Consider the following 21,029-nt stretch of genomic DNA (forward strand, 5'->3'; position numbering starts at 1 on the left):
CAAGGTCTTGTTCAATGTACCTTACCACATGCAAAGGTGATTCATTTGAAGAATTAGGTGAAAAAATTAAACACAAACGGCAAAGATTCAAATGGCACCATCATGATCACAGAGTTCTTGCAATTTACATATTCTGAGGAAAACATGTTTGCTGGCAAATAACAAATCCAAATTTATTACTTCATAAAATATTTCGGAAGATGCATGACAAAGTACAAAACAAATGATCTTTATAAAAACAGCTAACGTAAAACATCAGTACAAATATGTGCTGTCCCACACAACATAAAACCACACTCCATCTGAGTATATATTACTGTACAAATGCATATCTCCAGCAGTCCTTACGAGACTGCTTAAAAAATCTGTGTAATTTAAGGAAACTCTGCCGCCAGCAACTCCACTGTGCTTTTAGGAAGACTGAAGTGTATACCGTCCAAATAGTGCAAGAACCTGTACAAGGGAAAAAACAAAAAACACAACAGTATGATTATTTAAAGTCAAACATAGAGCTTTAAATTAGTTTTGGCACTACAAGGCAAGTGAATGTGTGCATTTCAAACAAACTAGATGGTGGGTGACAAAATGCAAAAGACTCATACTGACATGAATAAGAATAAAACATAGTGTAATTTTTGACCACATCATATTTCAGCTTTGCAAAACCACATCCTGTCCCTCCACTGCATTTTGCTTTTAATAGACCCATGAATTGTGACTAAGTTGCATTTGCATTTTCACTTGACAACAGCACAGTGGAAAAACATGCATCAGGTACTGAACACATTTATGACATGCAATATTTATGAAATTACTAACAGTTGTTTTTGTTGTGACTTGTTTGTCTAATTTAATAGTGAATTGTGCCAACAGTGGAAAGGGAATTTCCTTGATCACTGTTCAAACTCTGTGTGGCATCTGAATAACTGGAAGTGATCTCATTTTGGGTGCATAACAAAATATAGAGACTCTGTTCACCAACAAGGGTGTGCTTAACTTAGCAGTTATTAGGAGAACAATACAGAAAATTTTTATTTGTTTTTAATACATCTATGAGCATTTCAGGCTCATAAGGTGGTTAAGAGTGTACACCAGACTATCTCAAAGTCAAATTATTCAATTAATTTTGCTTGCCACACCTCTTAACTGATCAAGCCCTACAGGCCATTTCAGATGCAGGAACAGCTTGATCATATTAATACATTAATATAGGATGGTCGTCTGGACTCTCACCTGCGTTTGATCTTTCCCTGCTCCTTCAGTCTCTCTGACCTACAGATGGTGCGTAGAGAGGGCAGGTAGTCCAAAGCAGCTGCTGCCTGGTTTCCAAGCATCCCAGCTGATCTGGAGGAGAGCACCGACTTCATCACCTCACTTCTCCTCTCCATCACCCTGTACCAAACAAAATGAGCACAAGATTACATTTTATTTTACATTATTTTGTGTATAAACCACCACCACACAGGACGAAGAGACAGTATAATCTAAAACAATGAGACTATGCATGGGTAATGGATATAATTGAACATTTGTTTTATATTTGCAAGGATTTTGCTAGTGACATAAAAAAAAGAGAGAAAAAAAGCACTTTTTAGCTTTTCAAATATTACACTAGTTTTGTGTTCCTTGTCTTGAAACTTGCAGGTTTAAAATGTTTTAACAGGTTTGATTTGACCCTTTGTAAATGTCTGATTCAAAGATCGTTTGTATCATGCTAAATATGTACGCATACATACAGTGTGTGTATAATAATGCAAGTTGATAATGTTTCCACATTTTGCCATTCAAAACCACACCAATCTCAATAACTACAATATATTTGTATTTAATCATTTATAAGTGATATATAATTGTTAATGAGCATTTCGCTGTCGAGTGGTCATGTTTTAACTTTGCAATTACATTAGTTTTGAATATTTCTCGTGGACATTTAATAATTTTTTACTTTTCAGTGTGAAATAAATCTCTTTTTTTTGGCACATTTTACCCACAAAAGAAAACCTGCTTAAAGGGATACTCCATCTAGAGCTGTAATCGGGCCTTAAAAGTTAGGCCCGACAGGACCTGAGCCCGACAAGTACATTTTGATTGACAGCTTTTTTAAAGCCCGAACCCGTTTACAGCCCGACATTATTCAAATGTGCGCACACACACGCTCTTTGTCCTTGCGTCAAGAATGAGTCATTCATACATGTAATAAGTCATCTGTATATATATCTGTATATAAATAAGTCTTCTGTAACATTGTAACATCTCAGCATTCTAGACATAGGCTCATTTAACCTATAAATAGACCAACGCACCAATAAAAACGAGTCATTTTTTACAAATTAAATGAAGATAAATTTTAGATTAAGATAGTTATTTGGCAATAACGAAATTAAGAAAAAAGTCTCCGCACGATTAGCTTCGCACTAGCACATGATATTTAATAAAAGAATAAAGCCAACATTAGCGTAAATACTCTGTCCACATTAGGGCTGCACGAGGTGTCGTTTAAGCATCGATATCGCGATGTACGAATCCACGATAGTCACATAGCAGGATGTGCGATGTAGGCTGTCGTAGTTGATCCGTTATTCATTAACTGTACGGGCCAGCTGCTCCCCGGCCCGATTAATTGCACTGCTTAACCATCATAGAGTGAAAGTTTATCATTGACAGGACTGAAAAACACATGCAAGTTTAACAGGGCAGAGAGAGAGGGAGCGCGAGAGAGACAGAGAAAGGGAGCGCGCGAGAAAGACAGAGAGAGAGAGAGTGCGTGCGCGAGAGAGACAGAGAGAGAGAGAGAGAGAGAGCGCGTGAGACAGACAGAGAGAAAGAGTGTGCGCGAGAGAGACAGAGGCCGGTGACACACTGTCTGAAGCGTCCCAGAAGCGTGGTGGCTGCCTCGCGTTTTCAGTGTCTTTACACACCAGAACCGTGCGCTGGGCTGGCGCACTGCTGCTAGAGAGAGAGCGCGCGAGAGAGAGAGTACATTAGAAGTACCATCAATGTTTATAGAAATGTATATGGATTTATTTTGCATGTAATTTTTTTTCTTTTTTTCTCTTATGAATAAATGTATTTTTGTTTTTGTTCTATTTTGTTTCTATTCTGATATGTACAATGCTTTGGCAATATGTACCTTTGTATGTCATGCCAATAAAGCAATATGAATTGAATTGAGAGAGAGAGAGAGGGAGAGAGAGAGAGGGAGACCGAGAGAGAGCGAGCCGTTTTCAAACAACACGAGCTCTGTCTTGCTCTCTCTCCCTCACGCATATTAATCAATTGACATGATGGTGTCGATGTTTAAATCATTTAAAATGAGAATGTGAGTGTGCTCACCCCATTTGTTTGTAAGAAAAAATATCGCAATATATATCGCAGAAAAATAAAATATCGCAATGTCATTTTTTCCCAATATAGTGCAGCCCTAGTCCACATTATGCATTTAAGACTTAATGAATATTTAGTTATCATTTGATAAACCTTTACTCACAGAGATTAGGCTAAGCCTGCATGTTTTAGTGGAGGAAAATGATTGTATCCACTGTAGATGTCTTCAGCGTGTTCCTGCGCTCACTGCTGGTGTGTCATTATTCACTCATTATTCTCATTATAAACACGGTCAAAACTTTTCCACACTTCAGACTTTGCTTTAGTTGCTGGTGCAACCAAAAAGTAATCACCAGAGGCAAGTCTCCGTTAAACCTACTCAGCATTCATTTTCGCATCTTTCTCGCGCTAATTGAAACACATCACATGACCGGTCGTTTACCTCGCAAACCGGAGCACAAGACCGAGCCCGACCCGAGCCTGCGTAAGGTGATATAAATTAAGCCCAAAGATCTTCAGATCTAACTCCATCCCAAAATTATCATTTTGTCATTAATCAAAAATGTCCCCATGTCGCTCCAAACCTGTAAAAGCTTTGTTCGGCTTGGATGAAAACAGGGAGGCTTGAGACTGTCCAATAGACTGCCAAGTAAATAACAGTGTCAAGGTCCAGGAAAATATGAAAGATGTGGTCAGAACAGTGGTTCAACTGTAACGTTATGAAGCTATGAGAATACGGTTTGTAAGTGAAAAAAACAGTTCCAAATGGCACTCTAAACCCTTGCGGTCTTCCTCTGAATCTGCACTTTCATGACGTAATCGAGGGCCCATAACGGCCTAATAGCGGGGCGCTCACGAGCACCGCTTTGAACGCTAAAATGAGGAATGGGACACCCTACGGTCTCGTGGACTTAACAGACACTCGCACGTGGTGGCCATTATACGTCCGCAAGACTTAAAGTGCACATGATGTGTTCCATTTGAGACAGGGCCTACATGTCTCCCCACATCACTCAAACTGCCTATGCTCTTCTGTGTCCTCCGCACCACAAGGATGCGCTGTTTCTGTGTGTATTCATGCTTTGATTTGAAAGAAAACAGCACACCCTTGTGGCGCAGCTGACACAGAAGCGCATATGGTGATATGGAGAGACACAGGAGACTGTTGACAAAAGAATTGTTGAATAAAGTCATTACTTTTGTTTTCTTCACTTACAAAAAGTAATCTCGTCACTTTATAACGTTATGGTTGAACCACTGATGGCAGATGGACTATTCTGATGATGCTTTTTATACTTTTTGACACTGTAACTTACTTGGCAGTTTATGGGACAGTCACAAGCCTCCCAGTTTTCATCTTTTGCACTAATACTAGTGGCCTAAGATTTTTACACAGTACTGTGTGTGTGTATATATATAAAAGTACTGTGTGTGTATATATATATTTTATATATAAAAAAGGTAGGTCTATTTCTTATTACACCGTATAATTATATAGGTGCATAAATATGAAAAGGTTGGATTATAGGGGGTATAAATAATAATAAATAAAAAAATAGATCAGCTGAATTCTCACCTTGGGTCACAAGGTGTAGTTTGAGTGAGGCTGAAGCCATCTTTGTGTGGAGCCACAGGGAGGGTGAGCTCCTCCTCTGCCTCTACTCTGATCTCCTCCTCCAGGTGCTGTGCCCCATCCCAGGCTTCGGAGACAACAGCCTTGCACTTCTTAAAACTCAAATGGCCAAAGGCAGCATGGATTTCATTGACATTCACACTGTTTACTTGGCTGACACACTCTAACCGAATGTCATCGGTCATCCCACTCTTGACCTCTGCACCAGTCCAGACAAAGTCCTGTGGTCTGCAGGAACCCTCCGTCTGCAGCCGCTGGTGGCGCAGTGAGGAGTCCATGAAGGACATGTGGTCCATGTACTCTGCTAAACTGCTTAGGCACTGCATCACTGGCTTGCTCTTCTTCCTTTCAGCTTCAGATAACACAATAGGCCTTGGTTTCATCAGCACAGCTCCAGACACATTCACAGACACATTAGCTGGATCCGAATTACTGCTTTCAGCAGGGTTTCGGCTGGTTTTTGGCAGTGAGAGGAAGTCATCCTCTGACTCTGAATCAGACTGGAACACGTCTTTATTGCTCATGCCCAACTTTTTCCGCCCCCTCATTCTGCAGGACACTTTAAGGGGACTACCGTCATCAGAGGGCTCTTCCAAATCTTCCAACCTCACTGTCTGAGGTAATGGCTCAGGATGGGACTGTGGGTTTGGTGTTGGTAGTGATTTGAGTGTGGACTGTGGTAAAAGACGAGTTGGCAGAAGAAGAAGACTCTCCATATTCGAGTAGAGAAGATTCACTCCCCTTCTATGGACCTCTGAGAGAAGATCCCAGCACTTAATGCTGTCTGGTACTGAAGACTCATGCTGTAAGATATGAATAGATCGATCAGGAACAAATGAATAATAATAAAAAAAAGAATATCAATTGATTTTAAAATTCAAATTTGCATTCAAATGCAAAAACTGCATATTGTTTATATGAGAAAGGAGCTATTTGTTTCAATTTTATTTTGTGTTTGATTGTTAAAACTAAAATAAGTTGTTGTTTTCTTTATGCATACAGTGATTCAATTTCAATCTTTTTCTACTGCTCTTTGTTTAAGAAAGGTTATATTAAAAAATTCAATAATTGTCTACCGAATGATATGAATTTTAGCTATATCACCCAGCCCTAGTGTCTGTATTGTAAGTTAGTTTGAGGCTGGCTATTAATTTTCTCTGAATTCAATAAAACCTATCAACTGAACTTCAGATTTGACTCCTGGGCTTCATTGAGTATAGTAGTCACTCTATGGGCTTTAACTGTAATTCCCATACAGTACATTCATAAATCTCAAATGGTTAAATTAATTTCTTTCACCACACAATTCCTAATGCCCCGTTTCAATGCAGGAACAGCTTGTTCACACATTTTTTTATGTTTTGGAAAGAAGTCTTTTATATTAACCAAGGATGCATTTATTTGATCAAAAACACAGTAAAAATATTACTATTATGGAACACTATTACAACATAAAATTATATTTTAATATATTAAAAAATGTAATTTACTTCTGTTATGGCCATTACTTCAGTCTTCAGTGTCACATCCTTCAAAAATCATTCTTATATGCTGATTTGGTGCTCGAGAAGCATTTTATAATACTATTAGTTTTGAAAACCATTTCATATTTTTGTGGAAACTGATTTTTTTCTTTCTTTTCAGAATTCTTTAAAAAGCAAAGTTAAAAAATGAATTTATTTAAAATAGAAATCCTTAGTAACATTACAAATATTTTTACGGTCGTGTTTGATTTCATGAATCCCAACTAAATATTTTATATAAATAACATTAGTGGCTTTTATATTATAGGTGAGAATCACTCACCTTTAGCAGTAAATCTGCTATATTTTCTGTCTGCATATTTGGGATCCCCAGCAAACACTCTGTGCACGCAGTGTGGCAGGGTGGTACTTCATGCTCATTTACATTCTCAGCTTTGACAGACTGATGCTGAATGTCACTCTTGGTGTCCCCTTTTAGCTCTACAGTGTGAAACAAGTTGTTTTTGATAAGTATATTCCCATATTATGATATACAACCAGGAGTTCTCAGTGAGCTTTTTCCAGTCAATTATATCTTTACCCGAGGAAGGCAAAGGCCGATGCACCTGCTGTCCACCTCCACTGCAGGCCCAGAACTGCAGGTGCATGAGGCTTTGACGAACATCACACCTGTTCCAGTCCAGCAGACAGGACAGGTCCTTGGTGTCTGTTCGCATGTTTTCTGCCAGACACAGCAGCTGGAGATAACTGGACACATCCGCCTGGAAAAGTCCAAAGTGTTGACGGTCACAAACCAGACACAGCACAAGAGAAACTATTTTTTTGGCAGAGGAGAAAATAATCTAAGTGTGCTTACTGCTGGAGGAGATTTGAAATTGATTTCCTCAAAGCACCCATCAAATGTAGCAACAAAGTTTGAATCTGAACAAAAAAAGTCCCATGATGACTCATTCAGATATCACACACTATAACTTTCTGTTCACTGCCAACTCACCACTGGTTGTTAGAATAACTGGTCTCTTAGTTGTAGACATGAAGTTTTTAATTGCAGCCAAAAATCCAGAGTCATCATCAAATATGACGTCCACCTCCTCGAATAAGATGAGGGATGTGGCAGTCCTCTTGTCCTGCTCTTCAGAGGACATCTTGGTGGCCGCTGAAGTTCCACTGGGGCACTCTTTGCTGTCAGCCTCTTTTACTTCAGCTGACTTTTTCCGACCTGCTTTTAAGACCAAAAGAAACCGAGAAATGCCATATGTAGGTCTCAAGCATGAAACTTGAAAATTTCCTACATAAAATAAATAAATACATGTTCATCAATACTGTTCATTTTAAATTATATTCATCATAGAATACAGTGGGGACAAAAGACAAAAACTTTAAGCAGAACAACATTTTTCAACATTGATAAAATAGGAAATCTTACTTGAGTACTATATTAACATGAAATGCAATAGAAAGGTCTCAAACGTGAAGCATGAAAACCATTTTGTACCAGGTTGTGTTTTCTTGTCTTGACTGTTTGCTTCTTTCCCAGTGGGCCTTCCACCTGCTCTGAAGAAACTGGCTAGAGATGTCGGAGCCAAGCCTCCTCTTCTGGGTGGAGCAATTCGAGGGGACAGAGGAGGCTTCCTGGGTGATGATACAACCCTTCTGGGGGAGTTCAACTTCCCTGTGATTGGAAGAGATACTGAGAACTCAAACAAACCCTAACCTGAAGGAAGACAAAAAAATCATACTGGGAGAGGTGCCGGCTTTGATGGTGGTGCTGTTGCTGCTATAACTGCTGAAGTATGATGGTTTTTGAGCGTTGACACCCTGGATGTCCACCTGGTGGGACTGAGTGGCTTCCTTCAGCTGGGATAAGATCTGACGACCACTCCTTTGGGACGAGGAGTTCACCTCAAACACCTTGAGAAAGAACACTAACAGTGTTGGTAGAAATACTTTCCTTTTTAGAAGGACACTAGTAGAGAATCCCAAAATAGTTAAGTGAATTGAAAAAAATAACAACACCTTGAATCCAAGTTCTTGTGCACAGGCATAGACTGCAGCAGTCTTGCCCACTCCAGTGGGTCCAGTAATAAGAAGAGTGTTACCCAAATGATCTTCTGTGTCATCCAGGCCTTCTCCTATGAGCCAGGAGTCTGAATAGAAATAAAGTTGAGACAACGATTTTTGAATATAGCAAGCAAAACAGCTAGTAATAGGGCTGGGCGGTATGATGGTATATATCATTACTGTGGAATAAAGGGTCTATCGTTAGAGTTTTTGCTAAACTGTGTATTCAGTGCAAATATATCTGCGTAACATAGTACTACTTAAAAGTTATATACACCTTGGAGTGACAAGGAAACATGCATGAATGAGAAAAAGAGTGGGACAAACTTCAGAGTTAAGTGCAATAAGCACAGAAAAAGAAGTGAACGCAGTGCTCACGCTGACTGACACACACACTGAGAAAGTGCCTCTCTCAGACAGCATGAGATAAAAAATTTGGGAATTCCATATAGAAGTTATTAAGCGCAATCAGCAGTGAAAAATAACTCAATCCCATACTCAGGTGATACCATACACAAATTCTGACCCATACTCAGAATTCATGCTCTGCATTTAACCCATCCAAAGTGCACACACACAGCAGTGAACACACACCCGGAGCAGTGGATATCTATTTATGCTGCGGCACCCGGGGAGCAGTTGGGAGTTCGGTTCCTTGCTCAATGCCACCTAAGGCGTGGTATTGCCGGCCCGAGACTCGAACCCACAACCCTAAGGTTAGGAGTCAAACTCTCTAACCATTTTAGATTTTTATCTACTTACACCCAGGGCATCCAAGATGTAGGTGACTTTGTTTCTTCAGTAGAACACAAACCAAGATTTTTAGCTCAGACTGTTGCAGTCTGTAAGTCATATAATGTACCTGGATGAGAATCATGGCTAAAACATACAATAAAAAAAAAAAAAAAAAAAAAAAACATACAAACAAAACCAAATTAAACAATCGGTCTGTGCAAGAAACTGAACAGTATTTATAGTTTTTTACCTCTGATGGCCTGCAATGCCTGAACTGTCTGAGCCCTTCCTCAAAACAGCCTGCTCATGCATCTTCATCTTGCTTTACTGCGGATCAGAGGCTTATGAGTGCATTAGCGCCACCTATCTCTCAAACTGCCCATTGACACGCCATCTACAATCTCAATTAGTTGTGTTAATGGTCCACTTACATTAGAAGACTGATAGACTGCAAAGGTTTGACTTAAAAATCATTACTTTTGTTCTACTGAAGAAATAAAGTCACCTACATCCTGGATGCCCTGGAGGTAAGCAGATAATTTTTCATTTTTGGGTGAACGATCCCTTTAAAGTTAATCACTCACTGGACTTGACTGAATCATCTTTGGATCTTTAGTTTGAATGATATAGTGAAAACTATGCAGTGTTTTATTTACACACTTCATTCAATTTCTTACTTATTCGACAATTTCTTATCGCCCACCCCTAGCTAGTGTTGTGCTATTTAGTGTATTTATATACCATTACTGTCCTCCTCTTGCTTCTTTTCCTGCTGTTTCCTCTTCTCTTCCTGGTCAGCTCTCAATTTCCACTCTTTCAGCCAGCTAACAGTAAGGAACAAAATGAAATGTGAAGAAATTAAAAAAAGAAGAAAAGAATATTCCTTAACTGATATGTTTATTAGTGAATGGGATCGTTCACCATCTTTGTTTAAACTAGACAGCATAATAACCTGTGTAGCCTCCGGACAGACTCCATATTCCCAATTACTTCACTGGAGTGCTGCGGCTGATATTTCTCTGTCCAAAGCACATCCTCTTTCACTCGATCTAGAAACGAAAACGAACAATTACATTACAACAAACAAAGAAATAACATGTAGCGCAAACAAGTTAAAGAAACATTATTTCATAGCACCTTAGGTTCAACTCATGAGGTATAATGGACTAACAACCATGTGATAAATACTTTACCGTTCAAAGGTTTGGGATCAGCAAGATTTTCTTTTCAATAAATCAATTGTTTTATTCAGCAAGGATGCATTCATTTGATAAACAGTGAAAACAGTGGAATTTTATTCTGGAATTGGAATGTTCTATTCATCAAATAATCCTAAAAAACACATCAAGGTCTCCACGGAAATATTAAACGGCACATTAGTTTTCAATATTGGTAATAATATGCAACATTTCTTGAGCTGCAAATAATCATATTAGAGTGATTTCTGAAGGATCAGGTGACTGAAGACTGGAGTAATGATGCTGAAAATACAGCTTGGCCAGAGGAATACATAACATTTCAGAAAATATTCCATCAGAAAAAAAATTAAATTGTAATATCTATGTAATATTAGATTTGACTGTATTGTCAATCAAATAAATGCACCCTTGATGAGAAACATTAAAAAAATAATAATAATTTTATTCGCTCACTGTAAAATCATGTTTGTTGTACAACTAACGCTAATCAATTACTGTAAAGTAAAAAAAAAAATCAAACAGTCTTGAGAGGAAGAAAACTTTTCAGAGTGTGAAACTATGGCCTTAAAAGGTATTTAATTTTCACCTCCTGTGCTTGAACTCTCTGGGACAGGGGGATCCATTATAATGAGAGCATCACTCTGGTTTCCCACAGGTGAGATCAACACTGCCGGCTTGGCCTCTTCTTTCTGCTTTAGTCTCAGTGATCGACCTCTTCGACTTCTGCCAGACGGCACAGTGTCAGAGACATTCTGTGCTGCCTGAACTCTTGAAGGTGGACTTTCTTCAATCACTATGACATCTCCTTCTGTGTGATTGGACTTTGGTTTTTTACCCACTTTGCCTGTTGTCCTTCCTTCATCAACACGCTTCCTTTTCCTTCCGACACAATCAGATGCTCCAGCAGGGCAGGACACCTTAGACTCATCTTCAGGTTCTACAGATAATCATATAAATCAAAGAAATATACAAACAATCTCTCAATCATTCTGGAATAGACGTCTCATATTATGGATGCATTTATGCCTGAGAATAATATCTTACTGCAAGCAAAACAAAAAAATGAGTTTAATTATATTTTTCAGTCACCTGAAGCAGATGCCTGGATGATGTAGTCCTCACGTTTCTTAACAAACCGCATAAAAAAGCGTTGATGAGGGAAGGAGGGATTGGAGATTCTCATCTCCTCCAAAAGAAGCTGCCTGATTGGCTCAGAAAACTCAGGTCTTCGACAACAGGACATCTAAATGACAAAATAAAAAAGTTTCTAACTGAATAAAAGCATTAATTCCATTCAGAAAAATATATATTTTACTGACCCCAAACCTTTGAATGGTAATGTATTGGTAAATGGTAAAAAAACACATAAATCTTTACCAACCTGGTGGCAAAAGGCTCTTTTAGCGGGAACTGTAGTATAATCTAAAGACCTCTCCAAAGACATCAGTGGTACAGATGGTGAATTATATGACTCCTTCAAACACCTCAGGAAGGGATTCGTAGGCCACTGCAGGCTCCAAACACAACAATCTGACATAAACAGAAATGAGCCTATTAGTTTCCAATACACACAAATAGAGAACACGATCTAGAGAACAGCTGTCAGCTCACCTGCAGCCCTCTGCTGGACATGAACCACTGCCTGGAAGGAAGCGCAGGCCTGACTGTAAGCCTCTCGGGTGGCTGCTGTCTTTGCCATCTGCTTTTTGAAGGACTCCGGAAGGCCGCTCTTCAGAAACTCTCTCCTTGATCTGAACTGTTCATCATCTTGTGAATTCTCTGATGCCTCTCGACTAACAAGGTTGAGTTTGTGAGGAAAGGTATTTATCAGATGAGGAAGGGAAAGAAAAAACAAGCATTTCTCCAATTCAATTACTGTCTGTAATTATTAGCACAATACCTGCTGTCATCAAAAATGGAGATGACAACCGACGGTCTCTGAGCTTTTTTTTCCACTTTATAAGCTGAAAAAGTGAATTTTTTAATGACTTGAATCCAATTTCCATGTTGGCACAAAAATAATTAATTAATTCACTCTTAAAAATAATATTAAAGAAGGAGTTGACTCAATTTTTACCATTTGTGTCAGTGTAACATACCTGCAGGAGTCTTGGAAGTTTTATTTTTACCCAATACTTCATTCAAACTCCGAAGCTTTTTCTGGCTTTGGTCACTTTCCTGTGACGTGACTGGAGTGCTTTTGCTGTCCTCCAAAAACACTACAGAATCCTAATCAAATGACATATAAATTATATAAATGAAAGAATAACCTGCGCAATTTTAGCAGCAGTTCCTGTAAGTATAAAACATTTATACCAGTTCACTTCTAACACATCCACTATCTTACCTCATCTTCACAGTAATTTATGACAGACTCTTTGCTTCTTGTAGACCGTCGTACAGCATCTTTCTCCTTACTAGTGTCTTTTTTACTTTGCTGAAGAGCTTTGCTTTTCTGCACCAGCTTCCTAGCTTTTCTTTTTTTAACTGCATTTAATTCCTAACAAATAAGAATTTTTGTGAGTAATCTTCCATTTCAAAAAAACTGCTAATGACAATTAAAAAAATATATATTAATAAAATAATTTAATTTAGATCTGTTATAAGATAATTACATACACAACACTTATATAAACACTTACACAATGTTAGTATTTAAAAAAAAAAAAAAAGTATAACACATAAATGTTAGTTACCTGTGTTGAGAGAGGACTTGATATTTCAAAATCACCAGATTTTGTTGCAGAGGACAGGAATACTTTGGTGATTCTTATCCTATTGAATACAATTGATGATTTATTGTCTCATGTACTTTACAAGAAACAATTAAAGTAGGAAATGAGAAAGTAAAGCTCACCTGATAGGGCTGCCTTTCTTGTCTGGTGGGCAGAGCATTTCAGCTCTATAAATGCCTTTTTTGGGCCTTCGAGCTTTTGGGGTAGAGGCCAGAGAGGGTGTATTCTGGGTCTCATCATCTTTTACTGTGTCCTCTTGCCTCCCTTTCTTCTGTGGTGTGGTATTTAGCACAGCGGCTGACTGTTTGCGTGAAAGCTCTCTGGTCGACCTCCTCAGCTCTCTGACAGCCTTTTCACTTTTGTCATTATCAGCTGGGCTACTCTCATTGCCGACCTCTTTGGGAGTTTCTTCAGGTTTTGGAGTTTCAGCTGGTGCATCTTCAGCTTTCTTAGCTTGCCCCTTCTTCCCAGATTTCCGAACTCGCTTCTTTTTGCCACCAGGACAGCTCGTCTGTTCTTCATGCTGCTCCGAGCTGGTCACGTCAGTTTTGTTCTCGAGAGATTTTTCATCCTCTTTGTCTGCCTCCTCCGGGACTTTCTCATGAACATGGATCTGCTTGCTCTGACCCTTGTTGGTTTTGCTTTTGAAACCATCAAGACTAGGCTGCTTAAAGGCATTCATAAACTGCTTTCTCTCTGCCTCAGTGCTTTTAGGACTGGGGCTGGACTCCACCACATCGAGTTCCAGATCTTCCTCAAGAAGAACAACGTTAGACTTCCTTTTGAGGTCAGGCAATACGTCCGGTTTAACCTCCGGGGTAGGATCAGACAAACTCTTGTCCTCTTTTAAGTGACTTTTTTTATTTCTACTAAAAATAGATGCAACTTTTAACTCTTTGACAGACTCATGTTGATCAGGGGAAACGGGATGCACCTCAGCTTGAATGGTAAGAGTTCGTGGGGACGCCTGTAGAGGACCGACTGCAGAATCACTCTGATCAGTGCAAAGGTTGCCTTCACTTGATGTGTCAGTGGTGTCAGTCTTGGGAATCGCATTGCTCTCTTCCTGCACTTGACTTTGGTCCTGCAGGAAATCTTTAAATGAGATCGTGACGGTGCTGCTTTTCTTATCTGCACTTACAGACTCTTGGGCATCAGCATCACCTTCCTTAGTTCCTTCACAGCCAACATTTGCCTCTCGATTTCTCCTCACAGCAGATTTTCTGTTTGCACAGTCTTTCCTCCTGCTTTGTTTTAACGAGGATTTTTGTTCAGAACTTTCTGCAGAATTCGTAATCATCACGACATCTGGATCAACCTCAGTGGCATCGGATTCTTTATCAGAGTTTTGAGCTTGAACGACAGTAGTATTGCTTTCCTTTACAGCTGATTCACTGGGACTTTCTATCAAGACAACATCGTCTGTGACCACCTGTGCATTCTCCTCTTTGGACTTCTTGCTGTCTTTGGCCTTCCTGGTTCGCTTCTGCCCCTGTCCTCTTATAGGTTTAACAGCGATTTCATGACTTACTTGCTCTAAAGGTTGCAGGGAGCTTTCTTTAACTTCGAAAGGGCAGCTTTTTATTTCTTGTGCAGGCGAGGTCTTCTTAAAGTAGTCCATAATGTTGTTAGATCGTGGTGGTGAGAACAGTTTCTCCACTGGCTTGGGCATAAAGTAGTTAGTAATAGTTTTGACAGATGGTGCATTACCATCCTTCCTCACTTTCTTACACGGCTGGAGAAACAGAACAATAATGTCAACTGCTGAAAACCATACAATGTTCTCTGAATAGAAAATCAATACTTTGCCAAATCAGCATACCAGCTTTATGTCAAACATACCTGACCCTCAAAATCCTCAATGACAGACGCCATAGCCACGGCTCCAGCCATCGTTTCACCCCCAAAACTAATAATAAAGATCTGTAGAGAGTTGACAGACAAAACCAAGGACTTTAAACGAGTTTACACGCAGGCACACACAACAAAGCCGCATTCTGAAAGATGAAAATCTGCATAGAACAGTTACAGTTGAAGTCTGAATGAATGACGTCTCCATAATCGCACATATTAAATGTTTACCTGTCAATTATGTGTTTATAAAAGATGCATAAACATTTAAGACACTCACCGGTTGTTTTCCTTCCTCGATGGATACGTAGATACATAATCTAAATATGCAGTGTACACTGCATAAAATATGAGAACACCGAGTTTACGTAAACAGTAAACCTACTTACACATTTCCCAAACAACGATACACACTCCAAAAACGGCGAAAAAACAAATAAACATAACTTAACATGTGGAAATAATCGATCCCCAATCCCACCTTAAGTGGGAATGTAAATAGAAGTGCGTTTGAATCTAATGCTGGCAGCGAATATAATGTAGTTTTTAGTGTAATGAATTGTTTTCGACAAATGGCGCCAAATATCAAGGAGGTCTTTCGCCGCGCCGAATCGGCCAATCACAGCCCGTGACGTCATTACACTCCGATAGAGGAAAAAGCGCTTTTCAAACTAGTGATGGGAATCTTTTTAGGGATCCGGATCATTTGGCTCATCTCAGCAAAAAGAACCGATTCTTTCAGCTCCCAAACGGCTCTTTTGTTATAACCACTTCTGGCTTTTATGATTCAAACACATTTGTCATTGTTTTGACCTATGACTGTCTGGTATGTGTGCACAATTATAATTGAACTAAACCATTAAAAAATAAAAAACATTCAACACTATAAAATGCCACGTAATAAAACATCTTAAAGACATCTGATAGATGTGCAGACACTCTAAAAAACTACATCTTGCCTATGTAAAATGCAGACATTAAATAGATGTTTCAGGATATGTGCTGTCAGGGTAGTGCGCTATACAAAACACATGTATTACAACTATTATAAACAAATGATACTCAGATTAAAATTAAATAAATGTATGCATTTAGCAGACGCTTTTATCCAAAGAGACGTACCGTGCATTCAGGCTAAAAGTTTTTACCTAACATTTAACTAAAATGTAACATGGTGTGCAAAATATAACAGATAAAAATTAAGTTACAGCTTGCAAAACAGAAGCTTTCAACACAGTTAACCCTGTCACACTTTGCACGTGTGTTGACTCTGTTTGTGCAAAGCAACACAAGTCAGTACATGATGTACTATTATTTTGTCTCGTATTAAGAAAGCTAAACAAACAACCAAAAGACAGACAACGCTGACAGCCGTCTTAAAACGGCTCTCAGTCTGGAGCAGAATCATATCGTTCATTCAAAGGAGTCGACTCTCAGAGCCGACTCACTATTTCAGACGACATTCAGTTTCAAAATAGCAACAGTCACAGTCAGTCATCTGGAAGAGTCCACGAGAACAAACAGATCTTTCTTAGTTTCTTGGTTACATTAGCGTGGTTACATTGGCTTTTTATATGAAATTAACAAAGGGATATATTACGACTAATAGCCTCATGTATCCCACATTCAAGGTTTAAACTGTTTAAAAAAATACGTCATGACAGGCAGTATAACTATCTTAACATCTTCTGTCAAATCAAGATTTTTCCACTAACCCCTCTTTTTTACGAATAAAACGTATGTGATTATTAAGAGCAATTAATAATCTGCTTTCATGAAGAAGGCCTTTATTTTGAAAGCTGTAACGTTACAGTTGTTGATGTGACGCTCACACTTGCATATACGCCGCTTTCCCAACTTACCAGCTACGAAAGATACAACGGATGCCTAAACGAATTTAATCCAAAGCCCAGGGTATGTAATGTGTATTTATAAATACATTTCAGCGTGTAAAATGTAATGCTTATGTTAGACGTAAAAGCGGAAAACTCAAGCATGGTACAACATGACTAGCATTCGTGCTAACCGCTTTTCCCCAATGTATTATTATTATTATATATTTTTGTAAACCAGGCTTTGCACATGTATAAAAAAAATCATTGTTTTGCAATACAATTGTAATATACTCTATTGAAAACTCAATTGCAAGGGGGTCGTCAAAACTGGTTGGATAAGCTACGTCCAGGAAAGTGAATAAATAAAACAGTTCAATTTGTTGTATTATTTTTAGTAATGATATTTAAAATGACACCAAAATTATATTTTAAAATTAATGCAACATCTTACCACCTAATAAAAAAGAATAACGGTTATATTATATATATATGTGATATTATTTAATATAAATATTTACATTTGAAACAACATTAATAGCAATTGTTACTGTAAAAGAGATTATTATTATTATTATTATTATTATTATTAAACTCACTGATACACTAAAAGACTCACTGGCAGATTTCTCTTGAGTGATTCTCAAGCATCTGTATCTGTATGTATGTATCTGATTGAGGTTTTTGTTTCTGATGATTCTTTGATTGTGTGTGTCTCTGTTTTACAGTTATTTTCTCATCTTGGCATCTTTCGGGATCATCTGGGTGTGTGTAATTATGTGCACCATCTCATAGCCTCTTCATTTCTCGGGAGGCTGAGTGTGTTTGTGGTCTCTGTGAGACTAACAGAGGACTGGAGAGCCCGTGAGAGTCAGGGTTTTCATCATCCTCACACTGAGGAGTATTTCTATGCATGTCATGATGGGCGACGTCACTGACTTGGACAGACAGATCGAGCAACTCAGACGCTGTGAACTTATCAAGGAGAATGAAGTCAAGGCGCTGTGTGCCAAAGCGAGGTAATGCTTCGGTGTTCAAGAGACCAGAGATCTCATTACGCATTTGTTTTACTTATTAGTTTTACTCTGCTATGCACGACCCATTTGCCTCTAAATGACTGGTGCTGCTTGTTCTCAGGTTTTATATCATTATACAGTTTCTTGTTGTGAAGTAATGTTCAAAAGCTACTTTACTAATGCTGTGTCATTGTTTTGCTTTATAGGGAGATTCTGGTGGAAGAGAGTAATGTTCAGAGAGTAGATTCTCCCGTCACAGTGAGTATTTCTGAATGAATTACCTTTTATAACCTTTTATAGGCTTATAAAACCAGCTCTTTTTTTTCAGGTCTGTGGAGATATACACGGGCAGTTTTATGATTTGAAGGAGCTATTTAGGGTAAGCTATTGAGAATGCAATGTGGCATTTGTTAAATTTACAATACTTTTACTTTCAAACTTGTATGGACTGGTAGATCAAGTTTGTTAAAAAAAAAAAACAATGCATTGTGCTGTGCTGTTTGACTCTATAATTGTCCTCTTGGTTTTTAGGTGGGGGGTGAAGTCCCAGAGACCAACTACCTCTTCATGGGAGACTTTGTGGACAGAGGGTTCTACAGTGTGGAGTCTTTTCTGCTGCTGCTAGCATTAAAGGTGTAGTATCTGTCCTGGAGTTAATCTTGTTTGGTTCCTAATGCGTGTGTGTGTGTGTGTTAAATCTGTTCTACAGTCCGTAGTCTGCCCTTATTCATAGTCCTTTATATTTATGTCTTCAGGTACGATACCCCGACCGAATTACGCTGATCAGAGGGAATCACGAGTCGAGGCAGATCACGCAAGTGTATGGCTTTTATGACGAGTGTCTCAGAAAATACGGCTCTGTTACAGTCTGGAGGTACTGCACAGAGATCTTTGACTATTTGTCCCTCTCTGCTGTTGTTGATGACAAGGTAGGTCCTCTTATAATTCTGCATCTTTCCATTTTCTGTTAATATATCTATATATATCTATATCTATCTATCTATCTATCTATCTATCTATCTATCTATATATATATATATATATATATATATATATATATATATATAGCATTACTCCAGTCTTCAGTGTCACGTGATTCGTCTGAAATCATTCTAACAGGCTGATTTGGTTCACAAGAAATGTTTCTTGTCAATGAAAACAGCTGCATAATATTTTTGTGAAAACTATTTTTCCTGTTGTTTGACCTGGAAGTTCAAAGGAACAACAGCTCTGTTGTATGAATGTACGTTTAATGCACCCTTGCTGAATAAAAGTATCACGGTTTTTGCTCCTCAGATATTTTGTGTGCATGGTGGCCTTTCTCCATCTATTCAAACTTTGGATCAGATCAGGACTATTGACCGAAAACAAGAAGTTCCTCACGATGGACCCATGTGTGACCTGCTGTGGTCCGACCCAGAAGGTGCGAGAGACTAATGTGACATACGTCATAAAGGAAAGGCCTTCAATAATATGTTGTTAATGCCTAAGATTGGTTGCTCTCTTTTCTTATCTCTAGACACCATGGGGTGGGGTGTAAGTCCCAGAGGAGCTGGATATCTGTTTGGAAGTGATGTGGTGGCACAGTTTAATGCTGCCAATGATATCAGCATGATCTGCAGAGCTCATCAGCTGGTGATGGAGGGCTACAAGTGGCATTTCAATGAGACCGTGTTAACGGTGTGGTCCGCTCCAAACTATTGTTATAGGTGTGTTTCTTCTCATCTTACGGTGGTCCAGTACCTATTGTGTATAACAGTGACTATTAAGATGTAAATAAACTGGTTTGAATGACTTAGTTTACTCTTTTGAATTATGTCTTAGGTGTGGTAATGTGGCAGCCATTTTGGAGCTTGATGAGCATCTCCAGAAGGAGTTTATCATATTTGAAGCTGCACCTCAGGACACCAGAGGCATCCCCGCTAAGAGACCTGTGGCTGACTACTTCCTTTGAGAAAAAATTGGAAGCATCAGAATCAACATCTGTATAAACTGATTTGTTGTTTTTTTGTTTTTTTTGCGCTGGCCAACTTTTATCTGCACAACATTCTGTACTTCTGTGAATGGACCAGTTACTGCATTTGTCGCCTATTTCTCATTAGCGTTCACATTCCTTCCTCATTACAAATGTTCTTTCATCTTGTAAAATGCATTTTGAATCTGTTTTGGCTGTTTCCAATTATGTGGTAGATTTGTATTTTCAAACTGGTGATATTTTTTCTGAAAAAAAAAAAAAGAATAAAATAAGTGGGTTTATATATTTGAATATATAAATCTACAAAAAACTAGCACATCCACGAACTTTCGGCTAGTTTTTAATATGCAACTGCTTGTATTTATATATCCACTGTTCCTTATCAATAATCATTTAGCATTGATAAAGATGTTTGTAATCAAACGGATGAAAATTTTGCAAGATCTTAAATCATAGGCTGTAAAGATGTAAGTGTTCAATGATGGCAATATGCACAAAAGATAACACTTTCAGGTCCTCAGTTAATGGTATAGAAAACTTGCTATACTAAAGTTACTATATATTTTTGTTGTGTTCAGTGGTGACTGATTTAAAAATGGAATCTAGTGGATGTACACACACAAAAATTGGAAGCTGATTTGGTTCTGACCTGTTATTTTACCAAAAATATTAAGTATTAAGTATTATTTTTTTCTGTAACCGGTAACCTGAAAGTTTTTCACCTTATCACTAATGTTACCGAGTGGCCAACTAAATCATGGATCAAAGATGTGTAAGGAGAAATTACACAATGTTTTATAATGTACTAGAATTGTTTAAAATTGCACTTAAACAATGTTTTTGTCCATCACAACATACATTTCTGCTCTAAATTTAATTCAGCAAGGTAATATATTCATTGCAGCCATAAAAAGAATTCCTCGTCCTACATCGCAGTTTTACCGTTTATTTTATTTTTTTGTAAAGGGTGTTTAATCTTCTTTGCATGTTCACTTTGTGAACACTGGTCGGCACTTCTGCAGCGATGTAGGACGATTTTGAGATTGGAGGAGGAGATGAGACTGGAGTTTTTGACATACCCTAACTGTCATGAATCGAAAAAAAAAAAAGATTTCACGCAAAGTTAGACAAGACCAGCGTTTGAAGCTAAAAAAAAAAGTATATAAATTGTAATTTATTTGTTT

General features: G+C 38.4%; 2 protein-coding genes across 4 annotated transcripts; one reads left to right on the top strand and one right to left on the bottom strand.

Annotated features, from left to right (window-relative positions):
• Positions 1 to 147: 147 nt before the first annotated feature.
• On the bottom strand, positions 148 to 15,622 carry LOC113047211 (ATPase family AAA domain-containing protein 5). Of its 3 annotated transcripts, none has more exons than XM_026208562.1 (23): positions 15,303 to 15,622; positions 15,014 to 15,094; positions 13,294 to 14,906; positions 13,133 to 13,211; positions 12,784 to 12,936; positions 12,536 to 12,665; positions 12,337 to 12,400; positions 12,048 to 12,229; positions 11,818 to 11,966; positions 11,526 to 11,679; positions 11,023 to 11,373; positions 10,190 to 10,286; positions 9,979 to 10,061; positions 8,458 to 8,588; positions 8,181 to 8,352; positions 7,937 to 8,113; positions 7,436 to 7,660; positions 7,298 to 7,362; positions 7,022 to 7,202; positions 6,764 to 6,921; positions 4,901 to 5,760; positions 1,234 to 1,392; positions 148 to 453 (listed from the first exon to the last, which is right to left on the bottom strand). In XM_026208562.1, exons 2-23 carry the CDS (start codon positions 15,062 to 15,064, stop codon positions 375 to 377), a joined length of 5,313 nt encoding a protein of 1,770 aa, XP_026064347.1. In that variant the 5' UTR covers positions 15,065 to 15,094; positions 15,303 to 15,622; the 3' UTR covers positions 148 to 374. The 3 variants fall into 3 exon arrangements, with proteins under 3 accessions (XP_026064347.1, XP_026064344.1, XP_026064336.1); XM_026208559.1 differs by having other exon boundaries at positions 7,436 to 7,663; XM_026208551.1 differs by having other exon boundaries at positions 7,436 to 7,672.
• Positions 15,623 to 16,521: 899 nt separating this feature from the next.
• On the top strand, positions 16,522 to 20,196 carry LOC113047454 (serine/threonine-protein phosphatase 4 catalytic subunit B-like). The gene is made up of 9 exons (XM_026208835.1): positions 16,522 to 16,936; positions 17,583 to 17,873; positions 18,077 to 18,128; positions 18,199 to 18,249; positions 18,402 to 18,503; positions 18,626 to 18,799; positions 19,167 to 19,293; positions 19,390 to 19,579; positions 19,695 to 20,196. The coding sequence occupies exons 2-9, from the start codon at positions 17,764 to 17,766 to the stop codon at positions 19,822 to 19,824; spliced, it is 936 nt and encodes a 311-aa protein (XP_026064620.1). The 5' UTR covers positions 16,522 to 16,936; positions 17,583 to 17,763; the 3' UTR covers positions 19,825 to 20,196.
• The last annotated feature ends 833 nt before the right edge of the window (positions 20,197 to 21,029 follow it).

Source organism: Carassius auratus, chromosome 3 (genome assembly GCF_003368295.1).
Source record: "Carassius auratus strain Wakin chromosome 3, ASM336829v1, whole genome shotgun sequence".
Classification (NCBI taxonomy): Eukaryota; Metazoa; Chordata; class Actinopteri; order Cypriniformes; family Cyprinidae; genus Carassius; species Carassius auratus.

Bases quoted from the DNA above. Each gene is read 5' to 3' on its own strand.
- LOC113047211 (XM_026208551.1), bottom strand. From the start codon at position 15,064: ATGGCTGGAGCCGTGGCTATGGCGTCTGTCATTGAGGATTTTGAGGGT. The intron at 13,212-13,293 runs GTGAGCTTTACT...TGTATTCAATAG, and splicing joins AAGAAAGGCAGCCCTATCAG to GATAAGAATCACCAAAGTAT. The intron at 454-1,233 runs GTGAGAGTCCAG...TCCCTTGTACAG, and splicing joins CAGGGAAAGATCAAACGCAG to GTTCTTGCACTATTTGGACG.
- LOC113047454 (XM_026208835.1), top strand. From the start codon at position 17,764: ATGCATGTCATGATGGGCGACGTCACTGACTTGGACAGACAGATCGAG. The intron at 19,294-19,389 runs GTGCGAGAGACT...TCTTATCTCTAG, and splicing joins GCTGTGGTCCGACCCAGAAG to ACACCATGGGGTGGGGTGTA. The intron at 19,580-19,694 runs GTGTGTTTCTTC...ATTATGTCTTAG, and splicing joins GCTCCAAACTATTGTTATAG to GTGTGGTAATGTGGCAGCCA.